General features: G+C 44.9%; 1 protein-coding gene across 4 annotated transcripts in view; it reads left to right on the plus strand.

Moving 5' to 3' along the window:
- Positions 1-22,432, plus strand: part of LOC112215631 (limb region 1 protein homolog) — a 62,866-nt gene that overhangs the window by 24,981 nt on the left and 15,453 nt on the right. For 2 of the 4 annotated variants that reach the window (XM_024374817.2, XM_024374819.2), the window contains 10 exons: positions 6,698-6,824; positions 7,709-7,777; positions 8,061-8,125; positions 8,604-8,676; positions 15,106-15,192; positions 16,486-16,562; positions 17,419-17,496; positions 20,951-21,024; positions 21,386-21,476; positions 22,050-22,116. In XM_024374817.2, the coding sequence (XP_024230585.1) occupies positions 6,698-6,824; positions 7,709-7,777; positions 8,061-8,125; positions 8,604-8,676; positions 15,106-15,192; positions 16,486-16,562; positions 17,419-17,496; positions 20,951-21,024; positions 21,386-21,476; positions 22,050-22,116 (808 nt within the window). The remainder of the gene's footprint in view (positions 1-6,697; positions 6,825-7,708; positions 7,778-8,060; positions 8,126-8,603; positions 8,677-15,105; positions 15,193-16,485; positions 16,563-17,418; positions 17,497-20,950; positions 21,025-21,385; positions 21,477-22,049; positions 22,117-22,432) is intronic. The other 2 variants (XM_024374818.2, XM_024374820.2) reach the window with 2 other exon arrangements.

Genomic DNA, 22,432 nt, shown 5'->3' on the forward strand with positions numbered 1-22,432 from the left:
ACCTATTCCACATTGTGTTGTTACACCCTGAATTAAAAATGGATTATATTGCGTTTTATTTAAATTCTTTGTCAATTGGCCCACACACAATACCGCATAATGTCAAAGTGGATTCACTTTCATTGATATTTTTTATAAATGAAAAGCTGAAATATCAATAAGTATTCAACCCCTTTGTTGTGGTAAGCCTAAATAAGTTCAGGAGTAAAAATGTGCTTAACAAGTCACATAATAAGTTGCATGGACTCACTTTGTGTGCAATAATAGTGTTTAATATGATTTTTGAATGACTCCAGCATCTCTGTACCCCACACATACAATTTATATGTAAGGTCCCTCAGTCGAGCAGTGAATTTCAAGCAGAGATTCAACCACGAAGACCAGGGACGTTTTCCAATGCCTCGCAGAGAAGGGCACCTAGTGGTAGATTGGTAAAGAAAAAAGATTTTGAATATCGCTTTGAGCAAGTTATGGTGTATCAATACATCTAGTCACTACAAAGGTACAGGTGTCCTTCCTAACTCGGTTGCAGGAGAGGAAGGAAACCGCTCAGGGATTTCACCATGAGACCAATGGTGACTTTGAAACAATTACAGAGTTTAATGGTTGTGATAGGAGAAAACAACTGAGGATGGACTAACAACATTGTAGTTACTCCACAATACTAGCCTAAATGACAGAGTGAAAGGAAGGAAATGAAGTTAGTCTTGATGCAACATGTTAAACAGAAATACAATGGTTCATTGGATCAGTCTAAAATGTTGCACGTACACTGCTGCCATCTAGTGTCCAAAATCTAAATTGCACCTGGGCTGGAATAGTACATTATGGCCTTTCTCTTGCATTTCAAAGATGGTACCGTAAAAATACAAAATAGTTATTTTTTTCTTCTTTGTATTATCTTTTGCCAGATCTCTTGTGTTATTCTCCTACATTCCTTTCCACAAACTTCAAAATGTTTCCTCTCAAATGGTACCAAGAATATGCATATCCTTGCTTCAGGGCCTGAGCTACAGACAGTTAGATTTGGGTATGTCATTTTAGGTGAAATTTTTTTTTTTTGAAAGGGGTGGATCCTTAACTTGATTTAATGGCCCACCGGCCTCCAAAAAAGGGAAAATATGCATAGTGTCTTAATAAAACACAATTTTCCACCACCATGCTAGAGTGGCCAATGCTGCTTTCTGATCTTGCGCACCGCGTTCAGTCAGGGGAAACAACCGACTGCTGCAACCTGATTGGCTGAATGTGGTGTACGACATCCAAAAATTGTGATTTTATTAACACATGTGACGGTCATTTCTTCTTTGAGGACTTATCAGCCTGACACCTCTTGGTAATGACAACAATATGGAGTCCTTGCAGGGGGACCTCTATACCAGGCGGTGTCAGAGGAAGGCCCTAATAATAAGGCTCCAGCCACCCCAGTCATAGACCTTTTCTCTCTGCTACCGCACAGTTAGCAGTACCGGAGCGCCAAGTCTAGGTCCAAAATGCTTCTTAACAGCTTCTACCCCCAAGCCATAAGACTCCTGAACAGGTAATCAAATGGCTACCCAGACTATTTGTATTGTCCCCCCTATTTTTACGCTGCTGCTACTCTGTTTATTATCTATCCATAGTCACTAATTCTACCTACATGTACATATTACCTCAACCAACCTGTGCCCCCGCATATTGACTCTGTATCGGTACCCCCTGTATATAGCATCGCTTCTGTTATTTTACTGCTGCTCTTTAATTATTAGTATTTTTTACTATCTCCTTTTTACTATACACTTGTTTTTCTTAACTGCATTGCTGGTTAAGGGTTTATAATCAAGCATTTCACTGTATGGTCTGTTGTATTCGGCGCATGTGACAAATACATTTTTATTTGAATAAACTCGAGGAAAACATCAAAAGTAGCATACTGAATCCTCTTCCTCCCTGTAAATCCCTTTTTCTGACTCGCGTCTAATGTATTGGCCATGGGAGCTTGGGAGCGAATGGCTCAAGTTCATTTAAAGGATTTACATTTAAACTAAAAAAGGGGAGTGCTAGTGAAGCATGAGTTTCACGGCATTGTTTTTTTCCTCTCTCGTCGTACAAGGCGGACTTGAATCGAATGATCGGGCTATGACGTGAAGCAAACGGTTTCCCATGCGCCCACTGCTGTGTCGTTGGGGCGAATCTTTAGAAGTTTAGTTTGCGGCAGCTTTACAGGGGAAGCTTTCCAGTCCCCTCCAGACCAGCGACTCCCTCTCTGTTTTCTGTCTCTGACACGGCCGGGGCTGAAGGACGGGACTGAAGGGTACGCTAATAAGGGCCCTTTGCATCTGGCGTCTCTTTAGCAAGCAGAGAAGTGGACTGGCTGGGAGTGGTGGATTGGGGTCGGCCCCCTCCCTCCATCCCTCTGTCCCTCCATCCCACACGCTCCTGTCAGGGAGGGGAGCGATGGGCAGTGGGATTATCTCTGCCACTGTGCGCTGACCTGCTGCAGATTAATGGGGCTGGTGGGAAGGACGTGTTTCCCCCCTGCCACAGAGACCCCATGTCTGGGTCTCTGTGGCGCTCAACCTCTCCCATGCATCCCATGCTATACTGTATTCTATCCATCACTATAGTCCCTATCCTCCTTCCTTATTCTATTCCTCTCCTGTCCCCCTCTCTCTCTCTGCAACTCTGCCCCGCCCCTTCTTTACCTTCCTCTGTTTTCTCCCTCTCCTCACTCGTTTGCTCATACCTAATTTTCTCTCTCTTGCTGTCCCATCTCATTTCCCATCACTCTCTCTCTCTCTCTCTCTCTTTTTCCCTCTCTCTTTCTCTGCCCTGGGGATGCGGAGGGAATAGCACACCATGCCACAATGACATTCAGCACTGATGAAACACTGCATGTGCACCCATTTTGGGCCCTGGCCAAAGTAGTGCACTATGTAGGGAATAGGGGGCCATTGAAGATGCTGACACTGTCTAGCTCTGCTTCCCCAAGGACACGCATGGGGATGCATGTATCCATCCAGATATTTAGTTTCTGATCCTACAGAGTAAGAGGGTGGCATTGAGCCATTCAGTGTTGGTATTAGGGCAACCAGTGATTCAGTGTAGAGGTCTTCACAGGTCCAAAAAGTTGGATCCGAAAGGAACTGACCTGGATTTCCTACATGAATCCTAAACAGACCCGGTAAAAAAAAAATAAAAAGAGACCATAAAATGTATCAGCTAAGTTTCCCTCTGGTTAATGTATTGGTTTAGGCATGCTATAATCAGCAACTTCCCCTAACCTAAAAGCTATAGTCTTTATGCAGAGCTGTGGTCAGGTCCACTAGGGTATATCCACTGTAAGGTAGTTAGACCTCTAATTCAGTGTCCCCTGGGTTGCTGGTGGTTTGGAATGGCTCTCGTGGATGGGTCTGGGTGAGAACACACACAAGTGTAGGTTGTTGCGAGTGTGTCGCTGTGGTTGTTTAGATGCAGTCATCTCATACACACAGGGCAGTGTCCCTCACACACACACACACCCACACATTTCTTAGAAGTATCTGATTCCCTGGTTTTCTAGTGGAGCTGCACTGGGCAGAGCAGGCAGCTAGCACCACGCTCGACAGCGGTGCGGTGTGAGGATCTGGGAAGCTGAATAGTGGTTTACATATTTAGAATGGCAAGAATAGAAACATTCAGCTCGGGCTGGCGCTCTGCTCTGGATGCCATGGCGCTCTCCCTTGCCTATTTTTAAACGAGTTTTAACTACGTTTTCCACGTTTTGATGATTGTGGCGACTGTCTGCAGTGCTTACCATTCTAATGAAAAAACACATCTTCAGTACTTAAGAAAATAATTATGCTCATTTGTTATGAAAGAGCAACAAGGAGAATGCAGGGTATAAGTAATGGAATATGTTATGTGATACGTGATTAATTGAAAGCTTGCAATTCAGACCCTCTGCTTCCCAACACTTGGTCGACCTTTGTCTGACACTCCACAGAAATAATATTAGGGGAGGTGACAGGCATTGCCTTTGCCCTAAATGATCTGAATGGGTAATGATTTGAGTCTTATAAATGATCGAGAGGCCTGGCCTAGAGGGAATACACCTTCAGCATGGCATGGACTGCTGGTTAAGGTGGACCGAGGCACCCGAGCAGAGCCACCTCCTGCAGCAGGCCATGCAAGGTTCTATCCATCCCAGAGCCTCCTTAAGAGTGTGTGTGTGTGTGTGGGGGATGTGACAGAAGTCCCTGAAAGCATTCCTCTCTCACCTCTTTCGAGATGCATTCAGACATTCAACTGCTCTCCTCTTCTCCTCCACCATCTATCTATCTCTCCCCCTCCCTCTCTCCATCTCTCTCTGCATTGAGAGCTCCCTATTGGCCAGTTCAGCTCTGATGTGAGCTGCTAGACTGCAGCATCACAGTAGTTATGTACTCAGTAGGATGAACTGAACACATTGGAGGATAGAGGTTTCAGTAAGCAGGTCAGGATAAAGGGCCTGTCATTAAACAATTTTAGAGCCGTGCACTATTTAGGGAATAAGGTGCCATTTGAGATGAAGACATATTCCCTCAGTATACCACAATAGATGCTTCTCTAGATATGAGGTTTTATAAGGTCTACTGCGGGAATGTCTTCGTCTCAAATGGCACCCTATTCCCAAAATAGTGTACAACTGTTTTGCCAGTTCCATAGGGCTATATAGAGATTAGGGTGCCATTTGGGATGCAGACTACATACAGTATATTCAAAACTCCTTTCCTCACTTTAGAGAATCAGTAGGCCTGCCTGCTGAGGTGCAGCAGATCGTACCAGACATGGCCACAATGGGGCGCTCTAGACTACTCCCACTGCTGTGCTAGAAAATTCTACACTGGTACCTTCTATCTAGCCTACATGTGGGGGGGGGATACGTCAGTAATATGACATGACAGTCTGTGTGTCCCCCAAATGGCTCCCTATATTGTGCAGTGCTTTTGACATAGTGCACTATATAGGGAATGCGGTGCCATTTGGGACACGAGCTTAGATTCAACAGCTCCACTGTATGTGTGGAGAGATTGTGTGTTTGCAGAATGTGATTGATGATCAAAATGGTTGTGACGATGGCGTTTGAGATCATTGGTAAGTTAAGTGTTCAGTGTGTGAGATGTGGGCTCAATGTTGAGTTCAGACTTTTAAAAAGCAGTTACATTACATGAGGATCACTTTCAAACAGAGGATCACTGCACTATGTATTTATTTTATTGAACCTTTATTTAACTAGGCTAGTCAGTTAGGAACAATTTCTTACTTACAATTACAGCCTACTGGGGAACTGTGGGTTAACTGCCTTGTTCAAGGGCAGAATGACAGATCTTTACCTTGTCAGCTCAGGGATTTGATCTAGCAACCTTTTGGTTACTGGCCAAACGCTCTAACCACTAGGCTACCTGCAGCCCCATATATATATATACACCTGGCTATAAACAAATACAACACACCAGTTAGCGGATCACCATTTACCTAGTAACAAATTGATCATAGATGCCCAATTTGAGGCTAACCCACAAGCCCTGTGTAAGGCTATTCCTATAGTGCCAGACAGTATCTCCTCTACAGTGTTGTAAAACAGAGGTTGCGTCCCAAATGGCACCCTATCCCCTTTAAACTACACTACTTTTGACCAGACCCCTATAGGCCCTGGTCAAAAGTATTGCACTAGATAAGGAATATGGTGCCATTTGGAAGGCAGCCACTGTTTTCGCGTTCGTGTAGAGCCTGTCCGCCTCCACTGGCGGCGCGGGGGGTAAATGGACTCTTGTGTGAACAGGTAGAGAAGACTTTTATTAACCACTCAGCAGTCTGTGACCCGGAAAACCCAAATTACCACAACTCCTGTCTGCGCTGGGCCGCAGGGCCGTGGGCGCGTTAAGAGCCCCCTAATCGTCCCCAGATGTAATGGGAGGCCTGCTCTTAATCTACACACAGGAGTGAGGCTTCACTTCAACTTGTTTTTTTATTTAACCGGACCTGGCTCTGAGGCTGGATAGGCCCCTTTTAATATACTGTTGTAGAAGGTGCTGGTCTTCTCTGGGATCAGTTAAGTATGCGTGGGGCTGTAAATATGGATCTGGGGATGCGTCCCAAACAGCCCCCTATTCCCTAAATGGTGCACTACTTTTGATCAGGCACCTATGAGCCCTGGTTTCACTCTATGAACCAAGATTGCATCCCAAATGGCACCCTATTCAATAGTGCACCGCTTTTGACCAGGGCCCATACCAGCTCAGTAGCCTTGTGGGTAGTGTCCGACCTGAGATTGCAGGGTTAGGGTTTTGACCCCCAGTCAAGTCATACCACAGACCCCAAAAATGGGACCCAATGCCTCTCTGCTTGGCACTCAGCATTAAGGTTAAGGATTGGGGTACCAATCTGTCGAACGCTACAGAAACAGGAGATTGGCCCATAGGGCAGGACGAGCCTTTCTGGCTCTTGCAAGGCTACCTACTTGTTTAACATAGGACTCTGGTCATGGGCTTTGGCCATTTGGAACTGGGCCCAAGTGATTCATTCAACTGATGTCATTTTTTAGAATGAGCTTGTTTTGCTGACCCTTCTTAGCCTTACTCAATTCCTAGGTAGTGTGAATAGCCTTAGGAGAACAGCTTTGTATGAATAAAAATGGTAACATGGCTGTTTTTGTTCATCACTTCTCTCTCCTCCACCTGTGTGTGTTTTCTCACAGGGCATTAAGTCACGGGTTCTAGAGACCTTTGTGATGCTCTTCCTCCTCGGACTGCTCATCTTAGGAATAGTCTGGGTGGCGTCTGCGCTCATCGACAATGACGCAGCCAGTATGGAGTCACTCTACGGTAAGGCTATGGGGATTTGTGTGTCACAAATGGCACACTATTCCCTATTTAGTGCACTACATTTGACCAGAGCTATATGGGCCTTAGTCAAAAGTAGTGGACTATGTAGGGAATAGGGTGGCATTTGGGATGCAACCTCTGTTTTCTAGCTGTGTGGTTTGATGTACTGTACCAATCAAAAGTTTGGACACAGATAATTATTCATGGGTTTTTCTTTATTATTTTTTTTTTTACAATTTTCTACGTTGTAGAATAATAGTGAAGACATCAAAACTGTGAAATAACACATGGAGTTATGTAGTAACCAAAAGTGTTAAACAAATCAAAATATATTTTATATTTGAGATTCTTCAAAGTAACAACCCTTTGGTGATATACAGAAGATAGCCCTATTTGGTAAAATGACAAGAACAGCTCAAATAAGCAAAGAAAAATGACAGTCCATCATTACTTTAAGACATGAAGGTCAGTCAATCTGGAAAATGACAAGAACTTCCACTCAACCTTAACCCAAATGAGATCGTTTGGTATGAGTTGGACTGCAAAGTGAAGGAAAAGCAGCCAACAAGTGCTCAGCATATGTGGCTCTCCTTCAAGAATGTTCGAAAAGCATTCCAGGTGAAGGTGGTTGAGAGAATGCCATGAGTGTGCAAAGCTGTCATCATGGCAAACGGTGGCTAAAATATATTTAGATTTGTTTAACACTTTTTGTGGTTCCTACATGATTCCGTATGTGTTATTTCATACTGTTGATGTCTTCACTATTCTACAATGCGGAAATAGTAAAAATAAAGAAAAACCCTTGAATGGGTAGGTGTGTCCGAACTTTTGACTGGTACTGTATTTGTTCAGCTTTAACTAACATTTCATCCCTTTTCCTTCAGATCTCTGGGAGTTCTACTTACCATACCTCTACTCCTGTATATCTCTGATGGGGGGACTGCTCCTCCTGAGTGAGTATTGTTGTTGAATCAATAGGAGCATAATCAATGGAATATGTGCAAATTGAATATTATCTTGATTGATGTGCGGCAGGTTCAGTAACACTTTTGATAGGGGCCTAAACTGTACAAGTGTACCAAGTTTCATGCTTTTAAGAAAAAGTGTATGGGGTGGGGGTGGGGGGGATCACATATGGCTTGGACTAGAAGGTAATTTATGTTGTAATCCCTAGGTCCCTAATATGCTGGAACTGTTTTGGTTGTGTCTCGCCACTTGTAACTTCTTCATCCCCAGTGTGTACTCCTGTGGGCCTGTCCAGAATGTTCACAGTCATGGGCCAGTTACTAGTCAAACCAACCGTGAGTGCTAACTTCCATTCCATGCTCTACCTCAAACGCCTTCATTGTGTTTTATAAGCGCCAGATGCCAGCCAAATAGCTGGCATACTAACCCTCATATGACTGGCTACCTAATTGACTTTAGCAAATTGCAGTACAGCAGATGCCACATTCAATTTTAAAGTGCGCAAATGTTTTGGGGGGAGCATGCCCCTCCACTGCCTGGCTCCTTTTTTTTTTATTACGCTGGCTACTTCAGATTTTTGGGAACGCATTGCTACATGTATTTATGTGTACTGTAAATATTTTAGTGACTTTATACGTTTGACTGACATGGACTTCTAGCTTTTCTCTGTCTGACTCTGAAATGGGTCATTTCTGCTATTAACATGTGCGACTTGTGGACACGAGGACTACAAACATGTCACCAACTCATCCACCCATCTGTTACTCTCCGGCCCCACTTCGGACCTTATTATAACCCATTTTGTCCCCTCAGATCCTGGAGGACCTGGATGAGCAGATTTACTGCGTTACTTTGCAAGAGGAAGCCCTTCAGAGGAGATTGAACGGTACGTTGTCAGTAGATCCTCGCCCAAAATTGCACCCTATTTATATTTAGTGCGCTACTTTTGACCAGAGCTAGGGCTGTGAGGCAGCCAAATGACAACGTTCACTGTAATGACCGTTTGAATAGCGAAAACGACACACATTTTCTCTTATCAGCTCCTGACTACATGTGCTGGCATAGAAATGGAATGAATAGAAGTTCAACGTTTCCCCTATATGCATTTAGAATGCGCACCGACGCTGCACACCCACATTTAAAAAAAAATAATAATAATAATTCTGGTTTGGAAAAGGCTTTCAGTGTAACCTTAAATGACTAAAACCATACTGAAAGTATGTAAAACAGATACTTTAACATTTTTATTTAACCTTTAGTCATGTAAGATAAAATTCTAACTTACCATGACTGCCTATTGGGGAACAGTGGGTTAACTGCCTTGTTCAGGGGCAGAACGACAGATTTTTACCTTGTCAGCTCGGGGATTTGATCCAGCAACCTTTCGGTTACTGGCCCAAAGCCCTAACCACTAGGCTACCTGCCGCCCCTTTACCCATATATTTTTCAGAATATAATCTTTGAGAACTACAAAACCTAATAAATGCAAGCCAGACAGTCAAGGAGAGGAAAAAAATAAGAATTTAGGAGTGTTTTTGGCATGACTGGATTACTGACGTGGCACGCAGGGCACATGCCCAGAGGACCCGATTGGGGGCCAAATGGGTTTTGTTATAATGTTTGAGCATAAGAACACAATGGCAATACACGCCCATTACCCGACCCCAACAGGACCATCATCTATCCCTCTTTTTGATCCAGAAAAACCTTCTCTGTTGGCTAAAACAAGCAGACGACATCAAAATTTGAAAAAGGTCGAGATTTGGCTGTGAGCCAATGGGGTAACCGAGGTAACCACAAGTTGTTTCCTCACAGGCGGGCAGGGCCGAGATGTTCTATTTTTGTACCGACTGGGACTATGAGTTTACCTGTCAAATTACCAGGGTTAGAGGTTCCAAGCCTGTTCTATTCATTCTATTTCTATGGATGCTACTACTATAGGGTGGGGTGCATTGCCTAGGCAACCAAAGACTTGTTTTGCTACAACGCCTTGTTTGTTTTAGCAAGGAGCAGTAAAGTTTCATCACGTTGTTAAGAGTCCATGTTACCGCAGAAAGGGACTCAACCGCACGAATGCCCGGCCATCCTACCTTCAGTCAGCTGTTCGTCCCCCCCATGACCGTCTGTTATACGGTAATTGTGCCAGCCCTAACCAGAACTCTATGGTAATGCTCTATCGGCTATAGGGAATAGAGTGCCATTTCGGACACAGACCAGGAAATGTGTTGGCACATTACAAGGAGATGACTGCACAATAGCAGAGGTGCATAAAGATGGCGGCCCCCATGCACTTACCAGAAATTCCTAGTTTTTGCTCAGTTCGCCATATTGTATGTTGCTCTCCATTACTCTTTTTTTGTATGGTCGTTAGCAAAGCTCAACTTCAAGACGCCGGCAATTTGGAATTTATTGGTACATTGAACCATATCGCACGCTATAGTTTTAAAACTCAGTGGCTAGTGCTAAAACTGATGTCCTGTCGTCTTTATGCACGTTCGCCATTGGGTCGTGATGGAGCGCTCCTGCACTGGAACCAATTAGCATTGACAAATCAGCCTCCCCACTCCACCCCTCTTTTTCTCGTTCTCATTTGCTCCCTTCTCTCTCTCGTCCCCTCTCTCCCTCTCTTCCCCCAACAACTCTCTCTATTTCCCTGTCCTCTCTCTCTCCCCCTCTTTTTCTCTCTCGCTTTTTCTCTCTCTCGCTCTTTTTCTCTTTCTTTCCCTCGCTCGCTTTCTTTCCCTCCCTCGCTCGCTCTCTCTTTCACTTTTTCTAAAGGACAAGCTGCAGCTGCCATTGTCAGAGACCATAAATTACATTGGTGGAGAGTTTTAGAGTCAATTTAAGAACACGGCACACTGCTTTCCACTGGCACTACTGGCCAGGCGATTTCCTCATTTGATCTCTGGCCCCAGACTAGTAATGACAGGCCCCTCATTAGGAGGGAATTGAAATGGTCTTGGAGAGTAGCTGTGTCTCAAATGGCACATAGGGCTCTGGTCAAAAACAGTGCACTGTGTAGGGAACAGGGTGCCATTTGGGACGCAGGCTGTATTTATTTCTGATGGTGGTGTAGTAGATGTTGGTGAAACATGTTGATAGACCACTACTAACTTGGCCAGGGATGGGCAACTGGCGGCGGCCCCCCTTTTTTGTAGGCCCGTGGATCAATTTCCCAAGACTCCAAAAAATGGTTTTTAAAAAATAATAATTTTGGCACTCAGTCGGGATCTCAACTTATTTTTGAATGTTAGAATAGTAGAATACTCAAGGTGCCATTTCGAAATTTGGTTGTGCATCAGCAGTTTTTCACTCAAATTAGCCCATGTCAGCTAAACATTTTTAGATTGGTAAATTAGTCTAGCAGCCAGCTATCTAAACGTACATTACCGACAGGGTTATTATTGATTTCGTTAGTCAGTCTCACTCATATCATGCTAGAGACTGCAAATATGTCTCTCCACCAAATGTGTAGAACTGCAGGAAATAAGCTGTAAAATTGCACATTTTTTCTCTCCACCCCATGTCAAAACGTGTAGATGTGCAGCATTATTGCTTTACAACTGCAAAATCTTCTCTACTCCCCATGGTTAAAAGGAAATTAACTCAAACTAAAAATAAATGTTATTTGCTGTCAAGAGGGCCGCTAAAATGTTTTACTTGCAAAATACACTATTTGTCAACCTGCATTGCCTTTTATCTACCTACGGCCACTGTTCCCAAATTCCTTCTTTTAGTGTTGAAGAATCCCACAAAGCAGGAAGTATTTGGGGCGCCCGCCAAACATACTTTAATATCAAGTGAAGCACGCAACAAAGTGTACAGATGCAAGTAAATAAAGAGGATGAGTGTCTTTACAAACCAGGGAGGTACGGAAGATTGCTTGTGCTGATAGCGCTGTTTTCAAACGCTACGCCGGTGCTCCTCTCAATAGGTCTGCTATTGAGCTGTTTGGTTTCCTAGGGCTTATGCCAAATGCTGGTGCTTTGAACACCTGATAAAATAAGTGTAATCTGTTCCTTATCACCGGGACGAGGGTTTGATGTCGCCGTGAGTTGAACACAATAACCTCACTCCACGACTTCTCCAGTCCACCGGGGCGGCACGGCCTAACTCCACCGCTCTCCCGTGGTGGAGAGAGCGAGAGCTAAGCAGCTGGGAGAATAGCTATCGCTCAGACGCTAAGTAGCGAGATCCGTGTCACCTTATCGGGAATCCCAGGAATGTTTTTTTATATTTTTTTTCACCACACACACACTTGGGTGTAACTCGAAGGGTATGAGTGGAGGGTGAGGTTCCCTCTGATCTTTTCGAGAAGGAGAAAGAGGTTCAGGGATAGTTCACAGGACACACTCCACAAGCGCCCAATGTCCTCCTCGCTTGGCTTGTGTCCTCTGCATCCCTCGCCTGCCCGGCCGTAGATTAGACCTGTCTCATTACACTTTGTTTATGTTTGCTGTTTTGGATTAACGAGACCGATCAATGGATTGGATTGATGTATATTTACTCTTCAGGGTTTTGAGTTTGCATCTCTTCTCTGTGCAATTACATCCCAAATAGCATTTAGGATTTGGTTGTTTGCTTTAGATGAGCAGGAGCGGTGGGTTATTCCGGCTGAGTGGCCGTGTGTGTGTGTTTACTCTGCGAGAGGTTTGATAGGACCATATGAACCGCAAGGAGACACGCAGTGACACGCTCATTACAATATCAGATCTGGCTACCCTAGCCAGTGATGGGGAGCAAGCTTGTCCTTTTGAAAATGCACAGTGTTGCATGATTCATCTGCATATGTAATTCGTGTCAGGAGAATTGACATTATGCATAGTTTTACATTGGCCTGACAGAATGTGTCCTGAGCCCCCTCCACCAGGTGTCCCTGTTTGTTTGCTATGCTGTAGCCTATTTCATTGAGAGTCTAGCTATGTCCCCGTTGTCTCTCCTTCCTCCCAAATTATGCACTTGTTCACATCCCTTGACTGAAAGGAAATGACTGGTATAAGAAATATGGCCGAAACATTTAGCCCATGCCTCCACCAATCCAATGATTTTAGATTTGTGGGAAGGAGCGAGCAAATGCACACTTCAGGAGAAAAGGAGATATTATTGGGACGTGTTCTTTTGTTAAGTTACTGCAGTTTGGTGCATTGAGATAAATTAAGTGTGTTGGTCATTTTAGGAAATGGATTATGCAAAGTTGGGCTACATTTGATATTGTCCAATGTCACAAAATGTCTTCATAATGGATTAAGATATCCAATTATCTCTCTTTTGCCGGTTTTCCCCCCTATACTTCTGGCCTTTTCTGAAAAGTGTCAATGCCTGGGTCTATGTAGTTCACGGCGTTCTATAGTGAGTGACAGGGATGGTTTAGATTTTTGACCTTATGCCACATCTTCAGACGCAGTAGCTAATTAGGTGAGAGGGCAATGTAACAATGGCCCTATGCTAATGTAAAGGCCTTGCACCAGAGCTAGTCCAGTATTCCAACTCCAGTCCAGGGTTGTGTCCAAAAGCAGGGGCTCTGGACGAAAAAAGTGCACTATATAGGGAATAGGGTGCCATTTGGGATGCAGCTCAGACATGAGCTAAGCTGCTGTCTTAGTTGAGGCTCGCTAGCCCCTCTGGTTCCCTCTGTGTTTCGCGGCAGCAGCAGCGTGCTCTGGTCCAGATGCTATGCGGCACGATGACCTTGCCAACGCCTCCGTCCGTCGCCTCCGCATGCTGCTTAGCATAATGTTAGGTGACGTAATCGCTAAACTATGGTGAAGGTTGGAGAGGAGAAGTTTCATTATTTTCGGCAGCGTCGGTACGTGCAGGAACTCGGGAACTTTTTTGGGGACTGCTGTCTCCTCTGCTGCCAGTACCTTAATATATCTTGCTTTTGCTTGAAGGATGTCGCTTCTTCAAATGCTATTATTCACTTTTCCTTTATCGTCTGCATTGTTTTTCTTTTTTTATCATGTAATGATTTTGTTCTTGGTTGGTGGTCAGATAATTTGATGTTCCTAATAATAGTCATGGCTAGTTGGAGCTTTTTGTAAATATTATTTTTATTTCACCTTTATTTGACCAGGTAGGCCAGTTGAGAACAAGTTCTCATTTACAACTCCGACCTGGCTTGAAATTGATTTAGAGTCGGTGTAATAATAGGATTACTGTGATAAGGTGATGGCTGAGGATTTTGTTTTGCATACGTTCTCAAGATAGATGAGATGTCTTGTGGCTGAACAGTCACGGTGCCCCTCAGGACTCGATGTTGGGTCCGACTCAATTCTCAAATCACGTCCTGTTGAACTGCTTGTGACATTTCCTGTTGCATTGTGACTGCATTTGGTTTGAGGGTTCAAAGTTTCCCCAACTGCGTTCCTGGGACAGGTATTAGGCAGGGCACAGACAGGATCCACTCTGTTTTTTTTTTTCCCCCTCCACCTACTCTATCCTTTTTTTCTCTTTCTCGTTGTATCCCAAAGCCCATCCAGACAGGGTGTGTCATAATAGTTGGGGGGGGGGGAATATTTGATCAAAGTGATTGGTTCTTCACCCCTGTAACAAAGATGAAAGATCATCTTTTTATTGCACGCTAGTAACAGTGTGACACTGAACTAATTAGTCTTGATCTGCCAATCACCCCAGGGGATGCAAATGGATACTCTTCCACTTGGCTTTGAGGGCTCCAACCTGTACGTCAAGGCTGGAAGGAAAACAGAGTAAAACAGATCAATTAGCCTTAAATGAGCTGCCCTTGTGGTTTTCCTGGAGAATCCCTCGCTGTCTTCTCCCTAGCCCCGGGAACCAGTTGGAGCATGCACCCGTTCGCTCGCTAGACAGCATTGACACAGGAGATTATTTTTACTTGTTTGAGAGACCACATTGTTATGTACAAAGCAGGATTACCCATTCAGATGAGATTTCTTAATAAAATAGGAGAAATGCCATAAAGGTTGAGGGTTGAAAATACAGTAGTCATGCTTTTTTATTAGAGGCCTTAGTGCAACCTTTCTGGAGAAAGAACTGCACTTACGTGAGCAGAGACTGAAAATGCTTTATTTACCTGTTAAAGGGAGACCCCTTGCCATGACTATTAATTATTGTTGAACATTAATCACATGTAGCTAATCGAACTGTCTGTTTAGCCTCCCTGTTTTTACAGAATTAACAAATATACCTTTTCAGTTATTTGGCACATACTTGGCAGTCAAATCACAATGACTACGTGCTGCGTGAGTGAGTGAAGTGTAAAGGTAAGTTAAAAGCTTGATAAAATGCCATTCCTGAGACCCTTATTTGATGTTCCCCCCCCCCCTCTTGTCCGCAGGGTCGACATCTCACTCTCATTTCCAAGGAAGTGCTCATCGACTCAACAAAGAATTGGACATCGTCCGAGATCAGAGGAATAAACTGGGTGAGTTGTTGGTGCCGCATTATGCTTTCTCGAATTATAATATGTATGGGCAGATGCTGTCTTTCGGGACTTTGAATTTTCCATTGAAACATATGCAAAGAGGTAGGCTTTTCAGATATTGCTGAGAGCCAGCGAGCCTTTCTTTTCCCTCTCGGTCTTATTTCTTAATTTGGACACGTCCCAAAGCATTTCTGCCCGATAATTATTATTTTCCATCCTTTTTAGGATATTATAAATGAGGTACAATGGGTGCGCGCCAAGGCTTTTGGGGGTTGGGAGAGGGAGATGAGGCCACAAAGGCACTTAGGATATTGGACAAGATGCAAACTTTATATTGTGCCCAGCCTTTTAGTGATGTCATTAATTTAGCAGGAGGGTGCATATAGAGTGCGCCTTGGCAAACGTCACATGCCGCCCAGCCTGGCACAAGGGGAGGGAGAGAGATGGGGGTGAGAGAAGGATGGAGGGCGAGAGAGAAGGATGGAGGGCGAGAGAGAAGGATGGAGGGCGAGAGAGAAGGATGGAGGGCAAGTCAGTCAAGCTAGTCGTAAGGACACTGGACCACAGTGTTGTAATGTCCTTTCTGAAATCCCTTTATATCACATGTCCTTTACTGTCCTTGGCCCATGCTGTGGTGTACTCTTCCGTCAGTCTTCAGAAGCTATCACTGCTGACATAATACTATTATAAGGCAGATTCTCAATGTGTAGAACTATTTAAACGATAGAGACCTATTCTCTGCAACCATCTAATTGTGTCAGAACAAGAAGGCAGATCGGTAGCGGCGCTGTCTGTCATCCTTTAACAGGTAGACCTATAAATCAAGTTGTTCATTTTAATCTCAGTTTTCTGTTTCATCTGTACTCCGTTATTGTTTCTATATAGCGAAGATAGACTAATTAAAGAGGAAGACTGATTTATGGCCTCTGATGAGAGAGCAGATAATGTTGGTGCCCACACTCACGATATGTTTTACCAAACCAAGTTGTACTAACTCTAGAAATAAACCCTGAAGCCATGAGGTTTCACGACTCACTTTTGATATATTAATGAAACAGTTTAGGAAAACAGTCTTTAATATCGTAAGTGATTCACTCTATTGATTTGAGGTATTGGTCGTATTTGCCTAAATGGTTAGAATCCCAAACTCAATGAATGTGGTGGTTTCCCAACTCAGACCTCTCTCCCCATCTCTTTCTTTGTCTTTCTTTCTCATCCCCTCTTTCTCGCTCTGTCCCCCCACTCTCTCTCTCTCTCTCTCTTTCTCCTACCTTCCCTTCTTCCCTCCCCTAGAGAGGAGGAAGAAAGCCTCTGCATGGGAAAAGAACCTGCTCTACCCCATTGTGATGTTAATACTACTCACAGGGACGGTGAGTATTCAGATTGATACTACTGCAGCCAGTCACTTCCACTAAAGCCCCCTGTTTCCCAATGGCATATGAAGCATAAAGCCTTGGTGGCTGCTGGGGAGTTTTCCCTGGTCAGCTTAGTTTGCAATCTCAAATAGCACCCTATTCTCTATGTAGTGCACTCCTTTTGTCCAGAGCCCTATGGCACCCTATCGTTTGTCCGGCCGTGTTAATGTTAAGACTTCTATGAATGGTGGGTGGAGGAGTCGAGCGCAGAGAGCAGGTAGTTCCGTACGTGGATCTTTTATTCCAATGACAGCGGAAAAACGGACATGCAAAACACAAGGGCGCATGAAACAACCCGTCCAAACAAACAGGACTAAAACTGTCCTGAAAAATAGAGATCACAATAATCAACCAACATCATAAAAACAGAGAACAAGCCCGCACAATAACCAGCGGGCCTAGTGCCCTTAAATACCCTACAAACAAAACTAAACTCAAAACAGGTGTAACCAATTAGACCCAACTAACAGAAAGGAAAGGGAATCGATGGCAGCTAGGTGGCCCGCGACGACGACCGCCGAGCGCCGCCCGAACAGGAAGAGGCACCATCTTCGGCGGGATTCGTGACAGTTAAAGAAAAGGCTCCGCTAAATAGTCACACCGCTGAAGCAGCTGGGCTTTCGATTGAATCCATCCATGTAGAGTAATCTGCCTCTTTTAACATGCTCCTGTTGTACAGCCGCAGTGTGGAACTGCTTACAGAATACGTTTGCAGAGTACAGAGAAACAAACCCATGATTAGTTCCGTCTTTGATTTGATCTTTTTAGCTAAATCCCTCTGTTTCTCAACTCTCCTCCTCCTCCTCTCTAGACCATCTCAGTCCTACTGGTGGCGCTGAATATCCTCTATCTGCTGGTGGATGAGACTGCCATGCCAAAGGGATCAGAGGTAGGCTATAATGGCGAGAGAGACTTACTTCCTGTTCCCCTTATGAACAGATTCACATCAGAGGCCTTTTTTATACAAGCCCTAACGCACGCACACACAGGTAAATCCGGAGCGAGGCAGCTACTGAACTAGACCGCTGCGAAGGTGCTTGGCAGTCGTCGGGGATATAAATCAAATTCCGGATATGCTCAGGTGCATGTTGGAAAGAAAGCTCTGGGCCAGATGTTTATCATAGCAGAGCTGGCCTGGATGCCTTTTTTGTCGTGCTGCTGCTCATTGAAAGTCATTTCACAGCGGCATGCAGATGAAATGTGTGATGTCCGCAGCAGGTGAAATAAGCTGCTTTACCCTCTGTGTGTGTGGGGGGTTCCAGTCAGTAGCTCTGTGTGGACCAGGCAGACCAGGTGAACTCCTGTTATGCGTCTGACTGGAGAACCTAATACTCTTGCATGTCATGTACTTCCTTAATCTCTTTATCTCGTTTCATCTGCTACAACCGAAGTGTGTGTGTGTGTGTGTACGCGCGTTCGCTCGTCTCTTGTGTGTTTGTGTGTGTTTTCCTTTCGTATGACTAAGGCAACAAAAGGTATCTTCTTTCTGCCTAATTTCTCAGCTCGTCTTACGGGCGACCGTCCGCCCTCCTTCTCGACATTCCAATTGAGGAGATATTTTCTTTGGCATGACGCATTGCAGAAAATCCCCCAAATTATGCTTGTCATGCAGCTTGATTCCTGCCTCCCGCCTCCCCCTGACAGCCACAGCACAGCTAAATGGTTTACGCGTTTGATGAGCTGGAAGGATGCCACGCCTCTGATCTCACATTGCTAAGGCGACCAGGGGGGGGGGGCATTTGTGTGTCCTTACAGTCAATCATTACGGATATCATACCCATCTAACCAACTTAACAGGGATGGCTGGTGCATCGCAATGCCCTCTCAGCTACTATGCACTCTCTAAGAGAGGAGCGAGGGGGCCGAGAGAGAGGGGGAGAGGGAGCAAGGGAGGGAGGGATGACTGGGCCATGTAGGTGAGAAAGGGAGAGAGAAGGGAAAGCGAGGGAGAGGGCCAATGGGCTCCAGACTGTGGGGAAAGTCAAATGAGGCCCATTCCAGATAGAGCTGTAGGGCTGGGAGCAGAACAGAGCAATGGAGAGGAACTGTAGATGTTTGTTTATCCCTCCCTCCCTCCTACACAACACTGCATGGCACTCAGCATACTCAGTACTACAGGGCTACTGCTGCTCCAACCTCCAGCCTCCTCCATCTCTCTCTCTCTAACTCACAGCCAGACAGGAGGGGAGGAGAGGAGGTGCACCAGTCAGAGGACAGGGCTTTTTACAGCTTGATGAACAGGCGTTAAGAGGACTTACAACCGTGTTATTGCCAGCTCATCCCCTGTAGGTGCTGATCTTGGGTCAATTTGGCATTTTACCCCACTAATGGTTAAGGTTAGAATTGGAGGATGGGAAGCTGATCCTAGATCCGTACCTAGGGGATCCTCTGAACCTTTGACTGATGACATTCGGTTCCTTCTCAATCTGTGGCTTTGCAAAACAAAGAAATGATAAGGGGGGTCCACGGTGAGTATTTTTTCTTCTGTTATTATCCGTCACTGAAACTATGTGAGGTACAGCAAAGCGTGAGGGAGGAGGACGGGACACGCCTGAAGGGCCTGGCTGGGTGTGACGCTCTCCACACGACCTCGCCGGCACACAGGTGTTGCTCCCCGCTAATCCCAGAAGCAACAGACACGGTGTCTGAATGAGCCAGGCTGCGAGGAACACCAACCCTAGCAGCCCTCCACCCCGCCACTGGAATGAAAAGGAGACCAGATTGAAAGGTGGCTTAATGAGAAAGCTGCCACACGCCCACCCACCTGTCACTTTAACATGTTAATATCTTCCCAAAATGGCAGAAACGTAACACTGAAGAGTTGACCTTTCCCATGACATGGACACATGCATTACACAACCCCTCCCACTCCACTATTAATAAATGACATCAGATGCTGTGTGCTAATTCGCTGAGAGAGAGGGCTCTACAGAGACCGTTGCAGAAAAAGGTGTGAAACTACACTTTCCTTTTTATTTTCTCTTTCTTTGCCGTGTGTGCGTGTGTGTGTGTTTGTGCAAAGTGACCTGTACAAGTGTGTTTTTGTCAGTATTAATGCAGCTGGAGCTAGCTCCTAGATATTGACGACCGGTGCCGTTTTTAACTTGACAGAAGTGCAACCCTCTGTACAACGTGTCCCTGTGCTGCTGTGCCATAGCATGGATCTCTCCAACAGAGAGCATGCGTCCCAAATGGCATCCTGCTCCCTTTTCTAGTGCTCCACTTTTGAACGAGGCCAATGGGGCCCGGCTCAAAAGTAGTGCACTGTATAGGGAATACAGGGTGCCGTTTGGGACGCGGCCGACGTCTTCCTCTGCTGCGAGTCGCTCCAACACAGAGCAAGCAGGTCACTGATCCTCTTTTGGATTGAAGTGAAAAGTAGTTCATGTAAACAGCTAGGGTGCCAAGTCTTACAAAAGCAAATGTTTATCACTCAAACAAAACACAGATGCCGAGACTATTGGCGTAATATATAGATGTCTCTTTTCCCCGCACGAACTTCAATTGGGCAGGGCAGAAAACATCTGGCGTGTTTGCCGAAGCGTTTTTTAATTTATTTGTATTTGTTATTGGCATGCATTCACGTTCTCCACTTTTTACCGTAAGCACTTCTGTGCCTTGCTGCTTGTCTCAACACCTGTTTGCATATGGTGTGATGGACAGTGATTTGAAAAGGGAGTCTTTTCTCTCTTTCATCTCTTTCCATCCATTACTGAGCCGGTTGGAGTCTGTTGAAAGGGAAACTTCGACTTGTGCCGAGTTTTAGGTAGGCTAGTGGTGAAGAGTGTTGGGCAAGTAACTGAAAGGTTGCTGGTTTGAATCCCAGGGCCGATTTAGGTGAGAATCTGTTGATGTGCCCATGAGCAAGGCACTTAACCCTAATTGCTCCTGTAAGTCATTCTGGATAAGAGCGTCAGCTAAATGACTAACCTGTAATGTAAATGTTTTAACCCTTCTTTCTGTAATCACATACTTACAGATTACAGAACCGAGCTTAGTTTTTAACTTTTGTCATATAAAATCATTATATTCAGGATTTATTTGCACTGTTAAAAACTATTTTGGTGTTCTTCTGATGACACACAGACAAATGAGAGATCCTCTTTTTGAATGTTGATTTGATTTGTGGTCTAGCCTTTTGGCCTCTGGAACACATACCACTGCAGAATGGGGTTGAATCGAGCCCACTGCTATTTCAGCACACTCTGTCTCCTTCTATATTTCCTCTCCTTGTCTCCTTTCCTGTCCTGGTCTCTATCCACAATAAATCAAGAGGAGTGCGACTGCCCCCCTTCCTTAACAAGACAACAACAACAAAAACCCCTCTTCCTCTGTCATTCCAGGATCGGGGGCTTGGGAACACCTCGCTGTCCACGTTTGGACTGGTCCAGGCTGTCGTCGACATCATCCTCATGTTGTATCCTTTCAATGATCCCTCTGCTCTGGGGCCATATGAAGTGTCTGAATAGGAGTTACCGATCTAGGATCAAGTCCTCTGTCCATGTATTATTTTTTATTGGGATAAAAAAAAAATGCACGACTGATCCTATTTCAGCAGTCCTACTCTGTGACATTTGATACATATGGCCCTTTGCTCCATGGTGATACGAGTGACATTCCCAGGGTCAGTGATGTTTACTTACTTAAGACCTCCGGGACATTCTGTTGTGTTTCGTCACATTCTTCCTTGGTGAAAAGGTGCCAACCTGGCCACTTAAAATGTCAACAAATATCCGAATCAAGACGCTTTGGATTTCTTGTCCTTGATTCCGCACCAGCTACTTGATGGTGTCCTCAGTTGTCGGCTTCTACAGCTTGCGAGTGTTTGAAGGCCTCACTCCCAGGAAAGACGACACGACCATGACAACGGTAAATGCACACACACAGCGGTGATGATATATTGAGACCTTGTGTTTCATCCTCTTCAGCCCCCCGCCCTCCAGTCCTCCGTCTGAATGGTTCCGTTCATCTCCCACCCAATATTTGTTTGTGAGTTGCGTAAACATGGACGTTGCGTAAACAAGCGCTTCTTTTCTTGTACATCAGTGAGGGGTGGGTGGGGGGCTGGTTGTGTGCTCTGTTTGGCTCACGGTGGCATCCATTCACTTAGTAATGAGCGGGGGGAACGGTGAGGCTTGTTAACGAGCCATGGCGACTCAGTGAAAGGACTTGAAAGCCACAAAAGAGCAGAATCTGGTAATGAGCATCTTCAGAACTACTAATTGCACAATATGTGTGGAATCCATTTACTGTGACGAGGTGTGTGCGCATGCACATCTGTGTGTGTGTATGTGTGCGTGTACACAGTGTCTTGTTAAGGTAATCACGCCCTCAGTTCTCACACTCAATGGTTTCATCATGGCCTATCTATATGTTAATGGTTTTCATCAGTTAAGGTTCTATACCTGCTGACTCTAACTCTCTGTGACTCCCTCCATGTAGATCATTGGTTGCTGTGTGTCCATCCTGGTGCTGAGTTCAGCCCTGCCAGTCATGTCCAGAACACTTGGTGAGTCTCTCCTAGCTTTTATCCATATTTTATAATTTTCTGTCCCAAATGGCACTCTCTTCCCTATGAGCCCTGGTCAAAGTAGTGCACTACATAGGGAATATGGTGCCATTTTAGATGCTACCTTTGTGAAATTCATAGATGTCAAACTCAATCTATTCAACCCATGGATTGATCACGTAGTAGATGGAATGAATAGGTGAACATTTCGGGAGTGCTTTTGTGAGAAACTAATTGGAGGGCAGAGATGGAGGGAGGCAAGGTGAATCCCCCCCCCCCCACTCACAGACCGTTAAGGTTAACAAGTTAAATTCCT

Source organism: Oncorhynchus tshawytscha, linkage group LG16 (genome assembly GCF_018296145.1).
Source record: "Oncorhynchus tshawytscha isolate Ot180627B linkage group LG16, Otsh_v2.0, whole genome shotgun sequence".
Lineage (NCBI taxonomy): Eukaryota > Metazoa > Chordata > Actinopteri > Salmoniformes > Salmonidae > Oncorhynchus > Oncorhynchus tshawytscha.